The sequence below is a fragment of the Dasypus novemcinctus genome, chromosome 17 (genome assembly GCF_030445035.2).
Source record: "Dasypus novemcinctus isolate mDasNov1 chromosome 17, mDasNov1.1.hap2, whole genome shotgun sequence".
NCBI lineage: Eukaryota > Metazoa > Chordata > Mammalia > Cingulata > Dasypodidae > Dasypus > Dasypus novemcinctus.
The window spans coordinates 37,358,336-37,380,372 of NC_080689.1; the positions used below are offsets into that span (position 1 = coordinate 37,358,336).

Here is a 22,037-nt window from a genome sequence, read left to right on the forward strand (position 1 = left end):
CTATTTTTCCCAGCAAAGATGTTATTACAGGTCAATCATTTCCATAAGTGAGAGCACAGTTCTGGTGTATACTACACCGACAGATGGCTAGAAGGCCTCTCTTTCATGATCCCAGGCGGGATAAAAAGGCAATTTACTATCTATAGGACTGTGGGTACAGTGGTAATGGAAGAGAATCATTCTTATACAAATAATTCAGTGTTTGAATCTGAACTATCAAATGAATCTGAGCTATAGCCAAATCAATTTGATAAACCATCAGAATATGATTGTACTGGCTCCAGCCTGCAAAGGCAGTGCATTAAATTTTCCCCACAGGAAACTGTTTCCCAAGGAAACAGCAATAGCTCAATTGCTTAAAATAAAATAAAAAAAATCTTGAGTGAGTTCAGAATATCAGGTGAAAACACAGGTGGCTGCTGATGCTCAAGGTCAAAACTAATGAGAGACTGCCAGGAGGCTGGGCCACTCCTCTAAAACCTGGTGGAGCTTGTCCATGTGCCCTGACTTTACATCTACTTCTCTTTGCAATAGTACATCTCACCTTTGTACCCTCAGGTGTGCAGGGACCCCCGTTCTTCACTCAATTTGAAATTTCACTTTCATGAAAGGAACTATCAGTTTGGGTGCCCTCTCTTCAATTCACTTCAAATCCCATGCACTTATCTACTGGGACAAATGACTGAGCCTGTTGGGGAGGAAGTTTCATCAGTTAGCTTGTGGAGGAGATATTTTGGAGACAAGAGTCAGTTTCCTGATTTAACGTTGGTTCTAGGGCAGTATTCTCAAAGAATGCTCTCTGGACCAGCAGCATTGACGTCACCTGGGAATTTGTTAGAGATGCAAATTCTCAGGCCCCACTCCAGACCTGATGAATCAAAAACTCTGGGGACCATCAATCTGTGTTTTTAAAAGACCACCAAGGGATTTGGATGCATCCTCCAGTCAGGAACAACCTAGGGTGCAATTGAGAACCACTGACAGCCAGAAATTGCCCTTGGCTGAAGAGAGCCACCTTGCCCAAGATTTGGCCCCTCCCCAGGATGGCCCTCACCCAGTGACTGTCAAGGCAGAGGCACAAAAGCCAGGCCCCTTGCTCTAATTCAGTACAATTCTGAAGGGCTCTCTTAGCTCCAGAGCTCCCATGGAGTCAGCTGAGGCTTCTGTTGCAAATGTATCACAATTCAACTTCTGTTAAGCTCTCCCTGTACACTCGGAGAGCACTTCCTAGTCAATTTCCTCCATGCAAATATGCATATCACAGTCTTACTTTTGGGAGGAATCTGACCCAAGTTACAGTCACAGCCCTAGCTTGAGAAGCATCTCTTGTGGGTTGAGCAGCCCCATAGGCTCCTACTCTTACCTTCAAGCCACAGTACCTAAGATAGGCTGGTCTTTTGCATGCCTGAACAAGCAGCCCTCAGGCCTGGGCGATAGATGGAGTTGGAGCATCAAGGTGCACAAGTGGGAAATGGGACAGGCCATAGACTCCTGAGTCAGCAAGCAAAAAGGCTGGAAGGGCATCTGTGGACTAACCTGAAAGCTCCAGAAAGAGGGAGGCTTGATGTTAAAGTGATCTGTCCTCTTGCTGAAGGGAGGTGAAGGGAACTAGAGATAATAGGCTGGGCTTAAGTCCAGGTTCTTGCACATAGATCCCCTTGTATTGAGATGTTACGCATAGAGAAGTGTAATACTTCACAATTCCTTTGGATTTCCTGTAAATTTTATTTGCTTAGTTCTGGTCAGAGACGTTCCTATAGGAGAGGGGATGGAACAATGGGCCTGTAACTCTAGGGCCCTTGGGGACAGACCCTGAGATTGCAGAGCTGCTTCTAATGGTGATATGCTTTTCTTGCCTCATTCACACCAGGGCTGCTGAGATTGTTGTTTTGTGTTCTAAATTATACCTTCTTACGGGACACATTGTGCCGGGCCTTGGCCTAGGAGCAGCTTATGAAAGCTCAGGAGACATTCTTCTGTGTTGTATTTTCATGTCATTTACCTGTGTCCTTAGGCTGGGAGGTTGGTGTTTACAAATCTTGTTTCCCTCTATCATAGTTCATGACCAATTTCAGGGGCCTTATTTTATCACTTTTTGTCTTAGTTTCCTAGAATTGCCTTAACAAGGTATTATAAATAAGGTGGCTTAAAATGGAAATTTGTTCCCTCAGTTCTGGTGGTTATTAGTATGAATGAAGATGTTGGCAGGGACACATCCCTCTGAGGTTCTAGGGAAGAATCTGTTCCATGCTTCTCTCTTAGCCTGGCTTCTGGCAAACCTTGGCATCCTTTGACTAGTAGATTACCACTCCAATTTCTGCCTCTGTCTTCACATGGTTATCTTCCCTCTGTGCATCTGGGTCTCTGCATCCACATATCCCTCTTCTAATAAGGAGACCAGTCTTGTTGAATTTAGGGCCCACCTTATTCCAGTATGACCGGATTTTAACTTGATTACATTTGCAAGGACTCTATTCCCAAGTAAATCCATATTCACAGGTTCTGGGTGGACATAATATTTTTGGAGGATACAATTCAGTCTAGTACAATTTAAGATGTTTGATTCAACAAATTAAAAACATTAGGTCACGTGGTATGGTGGAAACCCACGTAACTATGAGGCAGGAGACCTAGTTCCTTGTCTAAGCTCTGACACTTTCAAATATAGTATGATCTTAGCAGGTCTTCTCCTTCTCACTAATGAGTGAGTTGGGAAGCCTGTCCAATTTGAACATTGTCCAGAATACACAGTGGGTTAAGATGCTACAGATTCGATTTTGTATCTGGTACAGGTCATATTGGAAACTTACCCCATCACAAGTATGTTCAGCCATGAACGGAGAGAAGTGTCTATTTAAGAGCATTTAAATTCCTTAAGATATTTAGTTAAGTGAAATTGACAGATTTCTGTCCTGGTGATCCATGATATCAAAAGCACTTTCTACAAGTCCTTATCTCTCTCAAGAATTCTAAGAATAGGACACATTAACCCAGCATCATGAGTTCCAAGTACTTTGATTACATGCCTGTTGACAGTACACCCATCATTCTCCATTTGCCCCTATCCTGCTTTGTTCCTCATAGCTGTATGTTTATTTGTATATTTAGTTACTGTCTGACTTCCCCCTACAAGAACATAAGCTTTATTGTGAGGAAGAACTTTCATTTGTTCTCTGCTTTATTCCCAGCATTATCAAAGTGTATGACACAGGGTTGCTGTTTAAAACTGTTTGTTCAATTTGTTAATATATATTATTTTAAGTTTCAAACATTATTAGGAGATGGGTGTTATTGTTTTCACCATTTTTAGGTGAAGAAACAAGGCTTAGATTGGTGTAGAAACTGGCACCTCTGTGTTAACCATGTTGATACCACTTCCTTTCGCAGAGATTGCCTCTCAGGCCAGACATTCTGAAATAACCATTGAACTTGGTCAGGATGATAAATGTAGCTTAAAGCAAATATTTCTATCTTTGGTTGGACAGAGTACCATGTATGGATCATAACATACCCTTTATTATCAATAATAAACATTTACGGAGTTTCTGCTCTACCATACATGGTCTAGCTCTAGAGATACATAGTTTCCAACCTAAAGGAGAATATTAAGCTACTTGGTGAAAACAAAAGTGGTGCAGATAGATAGACAGACAGTCCAACTACACATGATAGCCTGTGCTTGTTGCTAAGTAAGTAGTATAGGCTAGTCGCTCCCAAATGCCAGGACTGACCTTAGGCAGGCTACATAAAGATCATCTAGGAAGTTTTTAGATTTATTCACATGTTTATCTATTTCTTTGCTCACTGTTCCTTCTTGTATCTTGCTCCTTCTGAGTTCCTCCCTCCTGCCCTCCCTCCCTCCATTCCTTCCTTCTGTGAATTTTATTGATACATACTAATGAAGCATACAATTCATCCAAAGGATACGATCAATGGTATTTGCTATAATCACATAGTTTTGCATTTATCACTTCAATAATTGTTAGAGAATTTTCTTTATTTTAATAATAATAAAAAACAGACAAACAAGAAAACGCCTCACCTCTCAATCTTTCTCTCCTTCCCCCACTGTATATAGCTGCTGTTTCTAGCTATTCTATCCAAAATGTATAATGAATAGCTTTTAGTAAAATCACAATGTTGTACATTCATCATCTCAAAAATTTTAGAACAATTTCATTACTACGAAAAGACTCTACACCCCTTGGCATTCCTTCCTCAGACCTACATAACCACTATCTCCATTCATCTTTATAAATTGATTTATATTTACATTTTATATAAATGGAATCATTCAATATGTAGTACTTTGTTTCTGGTCTCCTTCACTTAGTGTAATGTTTATTTTTTATCTGATATTAATATTTTGTACTATTAACTTACATTTGTTCAGCTTTAAAGTAAAATGGTCTCATATATGCAATTCTTCCCATATTCATATTTCACTTAATATATTTACTTTATAATAGGGCAATCACACAGTATCTGTCCTTTTGTGTCTGACTTGCTTCACTCAACATAATGTCCCCCAGGTGCATTCATGTTGTCATGTTTCACCATTTCATTTCTTCTCACTGCTGCTTAATATTTCATTGTATGTGTACTTCGTAATTTGTTTATCCACTCATCAGTTGATCCACCCATGGGTTGTTTCCAACTTTTCGCTATCATGAATAACGCTGCCATGATCATCGATGTGCAGGTGTTTTTTTGTGTTACTGCTCTCATTTATTCTGTGTATTTACCTAGCGATGGTATTGCCAGGACCCATGGCAAGTCTATATTCAACTTCCTTAGGAACTACCAAACAGTACTCCAGAGTGGCTGTACCCTTCTACACCCCCATCAACAGTGAATAATCATTCCTTGCCAATATTTACAGTTTTCCAGTTTTTTAAGAGCAGCCAGTCTAATAGGTATGAAATTATCTCACTATAGTTTTGATTTGCATTTCCCTAATTGCTAGTGGTATTGAATATTTTTTCACATATTTGGTCACCATTTGTATTTCCTTTTTGGACAGTTGTCTTTTCAACTCTATTGCCTAGTTTTTAATTGGATTCTTTGTCTTTTTATTGTTGAGTTGTATGATCTTATATATCATGGATATTACACCCTTATCAGATATGTGATTGCCAAATATTTTCTCCCATTGAGTTGGCTGCCTTTTCACCCTTTGACAGTTTTGAGGTGCAAAAATGTTGAATTTTGAGGAGATCCCATTTATCTACTTTTTCTTTTGTTGCTCTTGCTTTGGGTATAAGATTTAAGAAACTATTGTCTACTATGAGATCTTGAAGATGTTTTCCTACATTTTCTTCTAGGAGTTTTATGCTTGCTGTTTTTATATTTAAGTCCTTGATCCATTTTGAGTTAATTTTTGAATAAGGTGTAAGATAGGGGTCTTCTTTCTTTCTTTTGGATATGGCTACCCAGTTTCTCCAGCACCATTTGTCCATTTGTTGAGTAGACTGTTCTGGCCCAGTTGGGTGGGCTTAAAAACCTCGTCAAAAATTGCTGGACTGTAGATGTGAGGGTCAATCTCTGAGTTCTTGATTCAGTTCCATCTGTCCTTATACCATGCTAATTTTACCAAGTTAAGTAATATGCTTAAAATCAGTCCTCCAACTTCATTGTTTTCAAAGACATTTTTGGCTATTCAGGGCCCCTCACCCTCCAAATAAGTTTGAGTATTGACTTTTCAATTTCTGCAAAAAAGACTTCATTCTCTTATGGTCAGAGAAAGTGTTTTGTATGATTTCAATCTTTTAAAATGTATTGAGACTTGTCTTGTGACCCAACATATGGTCTATCTTGGAGAAGAATCCATGAACACTTAAAAAGAAAGTATATCCTGTTGTTTTGGGGTGTGGTACTCTATAGATGTCTGTTGGGTCTAGTTCATTTATCATGTTATTCAAGTTCTCTGTTTCTTTATCTTCCATCCATATTTCTATCCAATACTGAGAGTGGTGTATTGAAGTCTCCAACTGTTACTGTAGAGACATCCATTTCTCCCTTTCAGCTTTGCAAGTATGTGCCTCCCATATCTTGGGGCACTGAGGTTAGGTTCATAAATATTTAGAATAGTTATTTCTTCTTGTTGAATTACCCTTTCTATTAATATATAATGACCTTCTTCATCACTTATAACAGTTTTGCATTTAAAATCTATTTTGTCCAATATTAGTATTGCTACTCCAGGTCTTTTTTTTTCAGATTTATTTTTTCTTTTTTCTTTCTTTCCCTGTTTCCCCCTCTTCCGCCCCCCCCCCCCCCCCCCGTTGTCTGCTCTGTGTCCATTCGCTGTGTGTTCTTCTGTGACTGCTTCTATCCTTATCAGCAGCACTGGGAATCTGTGTTTCTTTTTGTTGCATCATCTTGTTGCATCAGCTCTCTGTGTGTGTGGCGCCATTCTTGGGCAGGCTGCACTTTCTTTCGTGCTGGGTGGCTCTCCTTACGGGGCACACTCCTTGCACATGGGGCTCCCCTCTGTGGGGGACACCCCTGCATGGCATGGCACTCCCTGCATACATCAGCACAGTACATGGGCCAGCTCCACACGGGTCAAGGAGGCCCAGGGTTTGAACTGCGGACCTCCCATGTGGTAGGCAGATGCCCCATCCATTAGGCCAAGTCCACTTCCCTCCAGCTCTTTTTTGATTACTATTTGCAGGGAATATTTTTCTCCAACCTTTCATTTTTAACCTAGTTGTGTCCTTACCTCTGAGGTGAGTCTCTTGTAGATAACATATAGATGGGTGATATTTTTTAATCCATTCTATTATGGATTAAAAAATCCATAATTGAATGGATTCTTTTGACTGGGGAGTGCAAGCCATTAACATTCAATCGTATAACTATAAAGGCATTGCTTAGTTCATCCATTTTGACCTTTGTTTTCTGTTATTGTATCACACTACAGTCTATTTTTTTTACCCTTTCTAATAATCTTCATTTCTATACTCTTCTCCAGGTCTCTTGCTCTTGTTTATTCCTTTCAGGCTGCAGCATTCCCTTTAGTATCTCTTGTACTTCTGGGCTTTTGCTAACATATTTTTCCAATTTTGTCTGTCTGTGAAGACTTTGAACTCCCCTTCATTTTTTAAAAAAGATTTATTTATTTATTTATTTCTCTCCCCTTCCCATCCCCCCCCCCCCACCCCCGGTTGTCTGTTCTCTGTGTATATTTGCTGCGTCTTCTTTGTCCACTTCTGTTGCGGTCAGCGGCATGGGAATCTGTGTTTCTTTTTGTTGCGTCATATTGTTGTGTCAGCTCTCCGTGTGTGCGGCACCATTCTTGGGCAGCATGCACTTTCTTTCATGCTGGGTGGCTTTCCTTATGGGGTGCACTCCTTGCGTGTGGGGCTCCCCTACGCGGGGGACGCCCCAGCGTGGCACGGCACTACTTGCGCGCATCAGCACTGCGCATGGGCCAGCTCTGCACGGGTCACGGAGGCCCGGGGTTTGAACTGTGGACCTCCCATGTGGTAGACGGATGCCCTAACCACTGGGCCAAACCCGCCGCTTCCCCTTCATTTTTGAAGGACAGCTTTGTAGGATACAGAATTCTTGACTAGCAGTTTTTCCTTTCAATACCTTAAGTGTATCAAACCACTTTCTTCTCTCCTCCATGGTTTCAGATGAGAGGTCAGCACTTTCTTATTGAGTTTCCCTTGTATGTAATGCTTTGCTTTTCTCTTGCTGCTTTCAAAATTTTCTTTTTATTTCTGATATTTGTAATTCTGAATAATAGGTGTCTCGGAGTAGGCCTATTCATGTGTATTCTGTTTGGGGTACATTGTCCTTCTTGGATATTGTTATTTATGTCTTTCATAAGGGTAGGGAAGTTTTCAGTTACCATTTCCTCAAATATCCTTTCAGGTTCTTTTCCCTTTTCTTTTCCTTCTGGGGTGCTGATAAGTGCATGTTTTTGTGTTTAGCATTGTCATTCAATTCCCTGACCTGTTCCATTTTTTTTTTCATTCTCTTCTCTTGTTTTTTCCAGTTAAGTTGTTCTGTCTTCAAAATCACTAATTCTGTCTTCAAGCAGTTCAAATCTGCTCTTAGGAGCCTCTAATGTATTTTTAAAAAATTTTTAGTTGGAGTATATTATTCAGATATGAACATGCATAAACAATAAGTGTATAGTCAAGATTGTCAACTTATGAAATAAACATATATAACATCACTCAGGGGTCTCATTCATCACCTCTCCACCAACTCTTTGCATTGTTGTGAAATATTTGTTACAAACTATGCAAGAGCATTGTCAAATATTACTACCAACTATAGTCCTTATCTTACATTTGGTGTATTTTTCCCCCAACCCATATTATTTTTTAAAATATATTTTTGTTACAGATATTGTGAACTTGCAAAACAATCATAAAGATGTGTAGATTTTCCATACAATGCCACACCCTGGTAGAACATTTGTTAGAGATTATGAGACAATATTATCACAATCAAGGTCCATAGCATACATTTGGCACACTTTTTCCATACACCTCCATTATCAACACAGTACAGCTTAGGCATTGATGCAAGAATATTACAGTATTGCTGCTAACCACAGTCTATAGGTCTCACCAATTGTAGTTTTCCTATGCTTCTCCATATTCCCATCACCCTGTAATAATGATGTACATCTGCTCTAGCTCACAGAAGGACTCTCTTGCATTTGTACCCTTAACCACAATACTCAACCGCTTCTGGGTTCACTGTGTTATTCAGTCCCTAGGTTATTCTTTAGTATTCTTTCCATTGACATTTACTTTTCCCAGACTACCTTTTTTAGCCACAATCCCATTTATAAACAAATTGCTACTCACTATAATGTGTTACTATCAACTCTACCCATCTCCACACTTTTACAGTCAAGTTAATTAAAACTTCTACATATATTAAGCATCCATAGTTCTTCTCAACCCTCCTCTTATCTCCTAATAACTTATACTCTAGGTTTTAATTCCATGTGTTTATTATTTGTATTTAGTTCATATTATGAGACCACGCAATATTTGTCCTTTTGTGTCTGACTTACTTTACTTAGTATAATGTCTTCAAGACTCATCCATGTTATCACATATGTCCCAATTTCATTTTTTCTTACTGCAGCATAGTATTCCATCATACATATATAACACATTTGATTTATCCATTCATTGGTAGATGGACACATGGGTTGTTTCCATCTTTTGGCAATTGTCAACAATGCCACTATGAACATTGGTGGGCAGATGTCTCTTCATGTCATAGTTTTTAGTTCTTCTGGATATTATTCCTAGTAGAGGAATTGCTGGATCATTTGGCAGTTCTATATTTAGCTTCCTGAGGAACTGCCAATCTGTGTTCCACAGAGGCTGCACCATTTTATACTCCCACCAACAGTGATGGAGTGTCCCTATTTCTCCACGTCCTCTCCAGCACTTATTGTTGCCTATTTTTTAAATAATGACCATTCTATGTGGTGTTAGATGATATCTCATTGTTTTTAATTTGCATTTCCCTAATAGCTAGTGATATGGAACATTTTTTCATGTGCTTTTTGGCCATTTCTATTTCCTCTTTGGAGAAATGCCTATTTAAATATTTTGCCCATTTTTAAATTGGATTGCTTGCTCTTTTATTGTTGAATTATATTATCCCTTTATATAGAATGGAAATCAAACCCTATTGGACAAGTGGTTTCCAAATATTTTCTCCCATCAACTGGGCTGCCTTCTTACCTTCTTGACAAAGTGCTTTGAATCACAGAAATGTTTAAGTTTGAGGAAGTCCCATTTATCCATGTTTTCTTTCATTGGTCGTGTAAGGTTTAAGAATCCACCACCCACCGCCAGGTCTTGTAGGAGCTTTATTGTACTTCCTCTTATATTTAGATCTTTGATCCACTTTGAGTTAATTTTTACATCAGGTGTGAGATAGGGATCCTCTTTCTTTCTTTTGGCTGTGAATATCCAGTTCTCCCAACACCATTTGTTGAATAAGCTGTTCTGCTCCAACTGGGAGGAGATAGATGTGCCATAGATGTGAGGGTCTGTTTCTGAATCATCAATTCAGTTCCAATGGTCTATGTGTCTATCTTTATGCCAATACCATGCTGTTTTTACCACTATAGCTAGGTAATATGATTTAAAGTCTGGAAGTGAGAGTCCTCAAATCCACTTTTCCTTTTTAAGATGTTTCTGGCTATTCAGGGTCTCTTACCCTTCCAGATAAATTTGATAATTGTGTTTTCCATTTGCTTAAAAATTGCTGGTGGAATTTTTATTAGGATTGCATTGAATCTGTATATCAATTTGGGTAGAATTGACATATTAATGATATTTAGTCTTCCAATCCATGAGCATGGAATGTTCTTCCAATTGTTTAGGTCTTTTTTGATTTCTTTTAACAATGCATTATAGTTTTCTGAATACAAGTGCTTTGCATCCTTGGTTAAGTTATTCCTAAATATTTGATTCTTTTAGATGCTATTGTTAAAGGAATTTTTCCCCAGACTTCCTCCTCAGATTATGCACTATTAGTGTATAGAAACATCACTGAGTTCTTTGCATATTGATCTTGTATCCTGACACTCTACTGAAATCATTTATTAGCTCTAGCAGCTTTGTTGTAGATTTTCTGGGACTTTCTAGATATACAGTCATATTATCTGTGAATAGTGAAAGTTTTAATTCTTCCTTTCCAATTTGGATGCCTTTTATATCTTTTTCTTGCCTGCCTGCTCTAGCTAGAACCTCTAGCGCTACACTGAACAACAGTCATGACAGTGGGCACCCTTGTCTTGTCCCTGATCTCAGTGTGAAAGCTTTTAGTCTCTCACCATTGAGTACAATGTTAGCTGTGGGTTTTCATATATGGCCTTTATCATGTTGAGAAAGTTTCCTTCAATTCCTATTTTTTGTAGTATTTTTATCAAGAAAGGATGCTGTATTTTGTCATATGCCTTTTCTGTGTCAATTGATAAGATTATGTGGTTTTTGTTCTTTAATTTATTAATATGGTGTATTATGCTGATTGATTTTCTTGTGCTGAACTAGCCTTGCATGCCTGGTATAAAACCCACTTGATCATGACGGATAATTTTTTAATGTCTTGTTGGATTCAATTAGCAAGTATTTTATTGAGGATTTTTACATCTGTATTCATTAGAGAAATGGATCTGCAATTTTCTTTTTCTGTAATATCTTTATCTGGCTTTGGTATTAGGGTGATATTGGCTTCATAGAATGAGTTTGGTAGTGTTCCTTCTTGTTCAGTTTTTTGGAAGAGCTTGAGTAAGATTGGTATTAAATCTTCTTTAAATGCTTGGTAGACCTCGCCTGTGAAACCTTCTGGTCCTGGGCTTTTCATTTTGAGGAGCTGTTTGATGATGATTTCAATCTCTTTACTTGTGATTGATTTGTTGAGGTCTTCTATTTCTTCTGTCATCAGTGTAGGTTGTTTGTACATTACTAGGAATTTTTCCATTTCATCTACATTGTCTAGTTTTTTAGCATAAAGTTGTTCATAGTATCCTCTTATGATCTCTCTTATTTTTGTGGGGTCAGTAGTAAGGTTCCCCTTTTCATTTTTTATTTCATTGATTTGTATCTTTCTCTCTTTTTTTTTCTTAGTCTAGCTAAGGGTTTGTTGATTTTGCTAATCTTCTCAAAGAACCAACTTCTGGTTTTGATAATTTTCTGTTTTTTTTTTTTTTTTTGTTGTTGTTGTTATTCTCAATTTCATTTATTTCTGCTTTGATCTTTGTCATTTCGTTCCTTCTACTTAGTTTGGGATTAACTTGCTGTTCTTTTTCTAGTTCCTCCAGCTGTGTAGTTAGGTCACTGATTTTAGTTCTTTCTGCTTTTTTAATGTATGCATTGAGGGCTATTGAGGGCTATAAATTTTCCTCTCAACACTCCCTTCTCAGCATCCCATAGGTTCTGATATGTTGTATTCTCCTCGTCATTCATCTTGAGATATTTATTGATTTTTCTTGAAACTTTTTCTTTGGCTCACTGATTATTTAAGAGTGTATTGTTTAATCTCCATATAAATGTGAATTTTCCCTTTATTTGCTGCTTGTTGATTTCTAACTTTATTCCATTATTATCAGAGAAAGTGCTTTGTATAATTTCGATTTTGTGGAATTTATTGAGATCTGCTTTGTGACCCAAAAATATGGTCTATCCTGGAGAAAGAGCCATTAGTACTTGAAAAGAATGCATATCCTGCTGTTTTGGGGTGCAGTGTTCTGTATATGTCTATTAGGTTTAGTCCATTTATCATATTATTCAAGCTCTCTGTTTCTTTATTGATCTTCTGCCCAGATGTTCTAGCTAATGCTGAGAGTGGTGAATTGAAGTCTCCAACTATTATTGTAGAATGTTTATTTCTCCCTTCAGTTTTGCCAGTGTTTGCCTCATATATCTTGAGGTATCTTGGTTAGATGCATATATATTTATGATTGTTATTTCTTCCTTTTATTAATATGCAATGTCCTGCAATGTCTTTAATAACAGTTTTGCTTTTAAAGTCTATATCATCTGATATAAGTATAGCTACCCAGCTTTTTTTTCGTTACTGCTTGCAGGGAGTATCTTTTTCCAATCTTTTGCTTTCAGTTTATTGGCCTGCTTGGGTCTAAGGTGAGTCTCTTGTAGACAACATATAGATGGCTTATATTTTTTTATCCATTCTGCCAGTCTGTGTCTTTTGGTTGGGGAGTTTAATCCATTAACATTCAATGTTAGTACTGTAAAGGCAGTTCTTATTTCACCTATTTTTATCTTTGTATTTTATCTGTCATTTTATATTTGACACTTTCAGTTACTGTTGCTGATCCAGTTTTCATTTCTAGACTCTCTTTCAGGCCTCTCTCTCTTTATTAGTTGTCTCAATTCCTTTATGTCATCTGGAGGCCTATCTTATTCCTTTAATTGGGCCCTCTCTTCCTGTTTCTTGGTATGGGTTGTAATTTTTTGTTGGCATTCTGCATCTGGCTTGAAAATGTATTTTTTCTGAGTGCAGTTTCTCCCTTTAGTTTAGGGATTTCTTATCTTTTCTCCCTTGTTGGTTGTTTAGTAGGAGCCAAGGATATAGTTGGTGTTGTAAGCTATGGAGGCTGAAGCTTCCCACGTTGCCCCAGGAAGTGATGACGCTTCTCCCAACTTTCTTCTCTGTCAGCCGAGTATAGTAATCCAAAATGGGCAAAACAAGACTGTCTGTAGTCACCCGGAGACACTGATGAAGCTTCACACCCCTTTCTCCCCTACCTTAGGCAGGGATGGAGCTATAGTTTTGGTCAGAAATCTATGCTGTGTGAGTCCAAAATGACCACAGTCGCTCAGGTAAACTGATATAGCACCAAACCCTCTCCCTGCTGGGGGGTGGGAATGGAGCCTCTGGAGTACCCAAGAATCTAATTTCTGTGGGCCAGATATGCCTGCAGTTACCCTGAGAGGCTGAGGGAGTACTGTCCCTTCTGCCCTTTAGGGGGTGGGAACAGAAACACAAATGATCAACAGTTCAGTCCTGTAGACTGAAAGAATCCACCATTGCCTGGAGAGGCTAAGGAAACACCAGCCCCTCCTATCCTATTTAGTGGTAGGGGTGGTTCCATGGGCACACAACAGTTCAATCCTTTTAAGCTGAGAATACCTGCCATTGCCTGGAGGGGCTGAGGAAACACCGGCCCCCTTATATCCTCTTAAGGCCTCTGGTTATATCTGTAGGTACCTGACAGTTCAGTCCCTGTTGGCTGAAAGTACCCACTGTTGCCCAGAATGGCTGTGGAGACACCAGACCCCTCCTATCTTATTGGGGGTGGGGGTGGATTCATAGGCATCCAAGTGTCCAGTCCATGCAGGCCAAAGGTCTGCCATTGCCCAAAAAGGCTGTGGAAAGACCAGCCCCCTTTTTCCTATTGGGGGGGTGAGGGTGGGTCCATAGGTCACTCCAGCTGTATTTTTCCCATGCTTCTCCATATTCCCAACACCCTGTAGGAGTGATATATGTTTGTTCTAGCTAACAAAGGACACTCTCACATCCATACAATCAACTACAATTCTCACCCACCTCTTGGTTTACTGTGCTATCCAGTTGCTAGATTATTCTCAAGCACTCTGTCACTTGACATTTACATAACTAGACTAACATTTTCAGGCACATCCCCATTTAAAAACTAGTTGTTACTGTGTGTTACCACCCACTCTATACATTTCCACAATTTTACCATAAAGCTAATTAAAACTTCTACATACATTAAACATCAGTAGTCCACTCAGTCCTACTCTTATCTCCTTTAAGAATCCACCACCTACCACCAGGTCTTGAAGATATTTTCCAATAATTTCTTCTAGAAATTTTGTGGTTCTTGCTTTTATTTTTAGTTTTTTGATCCATTTTGAGTTAGTTTTTGGATAAGGTGTGAGATAGGTGTCCTCTATCCTTCTTTCAGCTTTGGATGTCCACTTCTTTCAGCACCATTTGTTGAATGGATTGTTCTGCCCTAGCTGTGTGAGTTTGACAGGCTAGTCAAAAATCACTTGACCATACCTGTGAGGGTCTATTTCTGAACCATAAATTTGGTTCCATTGGCTCATTGTGTCTGTCTTCAGGCCAGTACCATGCTGTTTTTACCACTATAGGTAGGTATTATGATTTAAAGTCTGGAGATGAAGGTTCACTTTTCCTTTTTATGATGTTTCTGGCTATTCAAGACTCTCTACCCTTCCAAATAAATTTAATGATTGTGTTTTCAATTTTTTATTTAATACTAGTGGAATTATTATTGGGATTGCATTAAATCTGTACATCATTTTGAGCAGAATTGACATCTTAATGATGTTTAGTTTTCTCATCCATGAGCATGGGATGTTCTTCCATTTATTTAGGCCCTTTTGATTTCTTTTAACATTGAGTTGCACTTTTCTGAATACAAGTGCTTTACATCATTGTTTAAGTTTATTCCTATTTGTGTTTTATCTGTCATATTTTATTTTCAACACTCTTTTGACACTTTTAGTTACTTTTATTGATATACTCTTCATTTCTAGATTCTTTTCCAGGTCTCTCTCTCATGTCTTCTTTTCAGGCTCTAGGATGCCCTTTAGTATTTCCTGAAAATATGGTCTCTTGCTTAGAAATTCTCTCAGTTTTTGTTTATCTGTTCTAATTTCACTCTCATTTTTGAAAGACAGTCCCACTGGATATAAGATTTTTGACTGGAAATTTTCTCTTGTAGTATCTTAAATATATCAGACTACTGTCTTCTTGCCTCCATGATTTCTGGTAAGAAATCAACACTTAATCTTATTGGATATCCCTTATATGTTATTCATTACTTTTCTCTTGCTGTTCTCAGAATTCTGTCTTTGTCTTTGGCATTTGACATTCTGATGAGTATGTTTTGGAGTTGCTCTATTCAGATTTTTTTGGATGGGAGTATGTTGTGCTTCTTGGACATGGATTTCTATGTCCTTCAATAGGGTTGGGAAATTTTCTACCATTATTTCTTCAGACATTCCTTCTGCCCCTTTTCTCTTCTCTTCTCCTTCTGGAATACCCATGACACTTTGTTTGCACATCTTTTGCTGTCATTTAGTTCCCTGAGACTTTGTTCATTTTTTCCATTTTTTTCTTCATCTCTTCTTTTGTATGTTTACTTTCAGAGGTCATTTCTTCAAGCTTACCAATCCTTTCTTCTGCCTCCTCAAATCTGCTATTATATGATTCCAATGTTTTTTAAATTTCATTGATTATACCTTTCATTCCCATAAGATCTGCTATTTTTTAATGTATGCTTTCAGATTCTTCTTTGTGCTCATCCAATGTCTTCTTAATATCCTTAATCTCTTTAGCCATCTCATTGAATTTATTAAAGAGATTTGTTTGAACATCTATAATTAGTTGTCTCAACTCCTTTATGTCATCTGGAGGCTTATCTTGTTCTTTTAACTGGGTCATAGCTTTCTGTTTCTTGGAGTGGATTGTAATTTTTTGTTGGTGTCTTCATATCTAGCTTACTAGAGTATTTTTTCTGGGTGCAGTTTTTCTCTCTAGTTTAGGTCTCCCTATCATTTCTTCCTTGCTGGTTATGCAATAGGAGCCAAGCATGTAGTTGGTGCTATAAGCTGTGGAGGCTCAAGTTGCCCTCATTGAAGCAGGGACCAATGAAGCTTCTTCCAACTTTCTCCTTTGCCAGGGGTAGGGACAGAGTCTCAGCTATGTGGAATAATTCACATGCATGGCTAGACTGTAGTTGCCCAGAGAGACTGATGGAGCTTCACGTCCCTTTCTCCCTTACCTGGGGCAGGGATGGAGCTGCAGGTATGGGCAGCAATCTATGCAGCACGCATCCTAAGATGACTGCAGTTGTTCTGGTAGACTTTTGATTTTCAGTCTATACCAGCCAAAGTTCCCTGGAGTTGCCTGTATAGGCTGGTGCAGGGCTCCTCATCCTCCTCCCTGCCAGAGGTAGGGCTGAAGCCTAGGCAGGTTGCAGGCTGATTTGCATGAAAGAAACTGTCAGCCAGGCTTCCTCTCAGGCTGGGGAAAGAGTCAGAATGGTGGCTACTGGCCTCTTTCTGACTTGGACTGGTTCTCACCGCAGCGGTTCCCAGGGTTATCTCTTAGTCAGACAAGTCTCCCAATCAGTAGCTGAAATCATCAGCCAACTGTCTCCTCTTCCCATTTCCAGGAAATGGAGCTTCCAATTCTCATCACAGAGCAGCTCCTGGGGCAGCTTGTGCCACCAGAGTAGGACAATCACTGGCTTCCGCGGCTTGGCTGGTAATGTCCTGGAGAGGCTGGCGCAGGTCCCCGCAGCTTCTCTGCTGGAGGTGGCACTGGCGCCTGGGCTAGAGCTGCAATATGATCTGGATGGGAAGAAGCCGGTCCCCACCAGCACTGGGATTTTCAATTTGCCTTGCTTCCCCTTGTGCCAGGCGTGGTGTTAAGATGGTGGTTCCCAGCATCTTTCTGACCTGGACAGGCTCAAACCTTAGCTGTTCTCAGGATCATACTGTAACCCACTGAATTTCCTCATCATAGCTGAAATTGGTTTCCAACCATCTCTTCCTCCCATTTTGGGGAAGTGGAGATTTTAATTCTAGCTACGCAACAGCTCCCGAGGTGGCTTGTGTCTCCAGTGGAGGATGGGCACCAGCCACCAGGGTATGGAGTGTTCTGCTTATGGAGTCTTCTCTGCAGATGGGTAGTCTCCTCTTTCCACTCCTTCAAGGACAGTTGCAGGATGCTCTTCTTGCCTCCTGGAGCCTCCAAACAGTTGCTTCAGCTAGCTCCAGAGAGCTCTGGGTGTTTGCTAACTGCCCTGTAGCAGGAGCTGACTCTAGGAGCTCCTTACTCTGCTGCCATCTTGCTGGTTTCTCCTCTAATGTATTTTTAATTTCATCCATCATGTCTTTCATTCCCATAAGGACAGTTACTTTTCTTTGCAGACTTTCAAAGCATTCTTTAAGCTCACGCAGTGTCTTCTTAAGACCTCTATCTCTTTAGTCATATTTTCTTTCAATTCTTTAAATTGATTTAGGAGAGTTGTGTGATTATCATTGATTAATTGTCTTAAATCCTGAATTTCTTCAGGATATTTGTTTTGTTCCTTTGCCTGGCCCTTCTCTTCCTGTTTCCTAGTATGGTTTGTAATTTTTTGTTGATGTCTAGCTATTTGATATGTTGGTGAATTTATACTAATGGCCAATTTCTCTCTCTTGCCTATTGTTATTATTTTTTTATAGCTCTTTGATATTTGGTTCAACTTATCCTAAGTTTTTAAATAAACAAGATGGTGCTTGCGTCATGACCTTTCAAAGAGGTATATCTCTCTCCATTTTCCTTTGTTTTTATCTGGCCAGAGCTGAGATTCAAAGTGGGCTCCTCTGGCTGAATTCACTGAAGAAAAGTCCTCCAGCTACCGCTCCCTTTTCTTTTGTTATGGCTGTCAAGAAGGAAGACATCTGCTCTCCTCTCAGTCAGCTGCAATGTGCCAGAGGTTTTACCCCCATTGAATATCTTGGGGGTGCGGAAGGGAAGCCCTTCCCAGCAGCCACGAGGTTAGTAACTGACAATTTGTTGTTTCAGCTTCTTCATCTCTCTGTCTCTCACTTTCCTGGGAGTTGTGAAACACTGTCCTTATCTGCTGACCCTCAAAGCAGGTCCCTCAGGCAGCTTTTGGCTCTTTCTCCATTGTTTTTGTGAAAGAGCTGAGCCTTATCTGACTAATGTGATGCCATGTTCTCACCACCTTTCTTTTCCTGAAGGACATTCTTTAATATATTTTGTGGGTATTGCTTAGACCTCAGTTCATAATTTTGATGCAGATTTGGGCTCCATAGCCATAAAGAAGGAAGAAATCACTGGTGCCCAAGCTTTTCAGGGTAGACTTTGAGGAGGAAGTGGGCTTAGAATGATGCATGAAGAAAGGGTGGGAAGTAGATATGGAATGAAGAGGGAAGAGCCACCTGTAGGGAGATAGATGGGGATGAAGAAGTGACTGTAGGAGGAGAGGTTCTAAAGCAGGTATAGGACACCCTAAATGCATCCCAATGGACCTGGAACGGAGGTAAAGAGGATCCAAAAATAAATGATTGTGTGAGTCACTGGGCTCAGAAAAACCCCTGGACTTTGAGGGTAAGGAAGAAAAATTGACTTTGCCTTTCAGGGAAGAGAAATATAGCAGTGTGGTTAAGAGTCCATACAATGAGAAAAAAAAGAATCCATACAATGAGTTAGATCAGTTGGTATTGAAATCTCTGCTCTGAAACCTGTATGACTTTGGGGATATTAACCTCTTTAGGGAAACCAGTTTTTTCCTTCTGTAAAATGGGAATAACAGCTCTTACCACAGAGGATGATTGTGAGGATTAATTTAGAAAATGCATCTTAAGCTCTTAGAACACTGTCTGAAACGTGGTAAGTGCTCATTAAATGTTAGTTATTACAATTGTTATTTTATTGTTTTGTTTTTGTAATATAGAATGTGGAGCATCTTAAATTGTCATTATAAATCTTTGCGGATGACACCAATAAAAATTGACCTCAAGTGTTAACTCTCTCTTTGAAGTGGTTATGGTCAGGTTCATGTTAACTTGGCTGGGTTATGGTGTCCACAACAACTGGCCTGATTGTTACTGTGAGGATATTTCATGGATTTGAATCATTAGGCAGTTAATTCAGTTAATTACATCTATGGCTGATTATACCAACAAAGAAAATTGCTTTCAGCAATGACAGAAGTCTCCTCATTCAATCAGTTGAAGGCTTTAAAGGAAGAACTGGTGAGCTCAGTGGTCAGAAAGAACTATTTCTATCTCTACTCCAACCAGCCAGCTTCTCCTAAGGAATTCAACAAAACCTTCGTGGAGTTTCCAGCTTGTGGCCTGCGCCAGGATTTCAGACTTGCCAATCCCAGTCATGTGAGCCAATTCCTATAATAAATTTCTGAATACTGATGTGTCATCAATTGTTTTTCTGGAGAACCCTGACTAACCCAGAAGCTTCCTGAATTGGAAAGCATTGATCTTACTCATGGAAAAGGGGGAAGCTACTCACAGAATGACTGGTCCAGACGCTCCCTGGAAAACATCATTAGGCAATTGTTCCAAATTATTGTTGTCGCTTAGATTGCTGGGAAGAGTTGAGGAAAGAACAAAATATAAAGCCACATAAATATCACTCTTACAAAAGCCATTTCCCTCTAAATGGCTTGGAGGAATAGTCAGGGCTACTTACAGCTCATCGAGTTGGGTTCCATTGAATGCACAGTTGTGTATTTCTTGAATCCCATTCTTATTCAGCCATCTGAAATAAAGGGCCCATTAAAAAACCAATAATGTCAAATGCAAACCATACAGGGGTTTCATAATTGGATGCACTGGGGCAAGGTCAGACAGATTGGATAGGGGCATAAATAAAACACCTTCCTTAAGCTGGGTAGGAGGGAGACTGATTTATCACTGCATAACCTTTTGTAACTTTTAAAATTTGTATTATGTGCATGTATTACCTGTTGAAAAAAATAATATTTAAAAAGGCACACAGGCACAGTAGCCTGGATCCTATATAAGGTCTTGGCACATATCATCTGTGTGTAGAAAAAATGCCACAAGGAGGCAGACCAAGATCTTTCCTCATTCTGAAGGATAGAAGTCACACAATTATTGAACAAGAGCTATCAACAGAGAAAGAACATTTGTGCCCCTTTTCCCTAAGGCCTTAATCCTCTCACTCCTACTCACCCACAGCAGCAGGCCTCGCTCTCAACAAAAAGTGATCTAATTAAGCTGTCAGACAACCTGAACATCTCCTGTGACCTGTAGGGACCTGGTTATTGGAGGTCTGTGGAGGTGGCTCTGAGTTAAGGCAGAAAGGAAGAGAAATCAATTACAGAGTATGGGGGCTGTGGCAGGACGAGGTGGTGTGAGTGGGCTTAGAGGGAGGCACTGGGGCGGGATAGAACAGTGATCCTGACTGAGCTAAGAAGGTCAGTGTGCAGATGTGTTTGGACAGGGAGCCCAAGGACTCCTTGGGCCAATAGCTCCACATTGCTCTACTCCTGGGGGCATCTGCAAACAAAAACAGCAGCCGGAGGTCGGAAGAGCTTAACCCGACAAGCCTCTGACTGCCTGCTCTTGTTTTGCTGCCCGGTCTTTCCCCCTGTGAGGCTCAGTGAGCTTACAAATAACTCTGTTCAGAAAACTGACCAAGAGAAGAGATGATGTTTTCAGGACACGGACTATTTCCTGGGCTGCCATGGGTAGCTAAAAAAGTTTAAAATCATGGGAGAGTTAACTCTACTTCTTTTTCCTCCTCCTGAAAGAATGTTAGTTGAAAAAATCCAGAAAGAAGCAAGGTAAATCTTTTAAAACATTAGCAAACAGTTAGTGGGTTCTCACAGAAAAATGGCTAAGTATCCCTCCCTAGTCTACCCCATCTACCTTCGAGAAAGCCTCTCCCTGGCACATCTGGCCTGCGGACTTATTTGTTGGTCTCTCCCAGGGAAGCGAGAGTTGCAGGGCAGCTGGACCTAACCTGTGGGGTATAGATTCCTAGAGGTTTTGGATCGAGCATAGGGGGCTGCTGACCTTTTCTCTAAAGGACCAGATAGTATTTAGATTGTAGGCCAAGGGGCAAAATTGAAGACATAGTACAGGTACTTATATAACAAGTGATAAACACATTTCCACAATTTTTAAACATTCAAGTATAGTAATAATTGGAGCACAGTTTATTTTTTATAATACAGGCCTACCACTGCGAAGAATGACAGTTTTTTGAGGGGAAGGATAACATTTTGCTTAATTTGGGTATAAAGTTAGTGTTTCCTATCACCGAATTATTTGCAGATACTCATTTGTGAAAACCATTTTTAGCTTATGGCCAGATTTGGTCCCATGGGTTGACTCTTAACAGAGAGTGTGCAAATCCATACAGGCTCTATTTTTCTGTAGACTAGATATTAATATTTCCTGCACATATATGTTCTGCACATAGATATCTCTATGATTAAATAAAATACAGACTAATTTAAAAGAATTATTCTATTCAGAGTGGCCTTTTATATTCATGAATTTTCTCAATCGACATGTGGTGAGTAGCATTTTTTAATGTTAAAAATGGCTCATCACACAAAGACCAAATTATATGTAGGACTTCTGCCCTAGTTTACCTTAGGAAGTACTTCCAAACACTAACAAAATATCAGCTAAGTAATGACTGGATTGTAGGCTCTTCTTAACTGTTTTGTATCCCTAGGGACAAAACCATTATTCACTCAACAGGGGATCAGGAGGCTGAAAAAGCCCAGTCTGTCCGCATCCTAAAGAGGGAAGATCCTCTCAAACTCTTTGGTTTTCAGAGGGGCTGGCAGTGAGATGGAAGCAGACTGAGGATGGGAGGAAATGCGCAGGAAGGGAGTCTCTCCTGTGCACAGGGTGTGCCAGGAGCTGGCACGCGTGTAACCTCATTTTATTTCTTCTAGATTAGGCCACTCTGATGGCCAGCCCTGGCTTCATGCTTTCTCAGATGCT

At 39.7% G+C, this 22,037-nt stretch overlaps 1 protein-coding gene across 1 annotated transcript in view; it reads right to left on the reverse strand.

The window, feature by feature from the left end:
• Positions 1–22,037, reverse strand: part of FSHR (follicle stimulating hormone receptor) — a 202,552-nt gene that overhangs the window by 11,938 nt on the left and 168,577 nt on the right. The window contains exons 7-8 of the mRNA XM_004458772.3: positions 19,741–19,809; positions 19,561–19,635 (exon numbers count right to left, since the gene is read on the reverse strand). Of these exons, the coding sequence (XP_004458829.2) occupies positions 19,561–19,635; positions 19,741–19,809 (144 nt within the window). The remainder of the gene's footprint in view (positions 1–19,560; positions 19,636–19,740; positions 19,810–22,037) is intronic.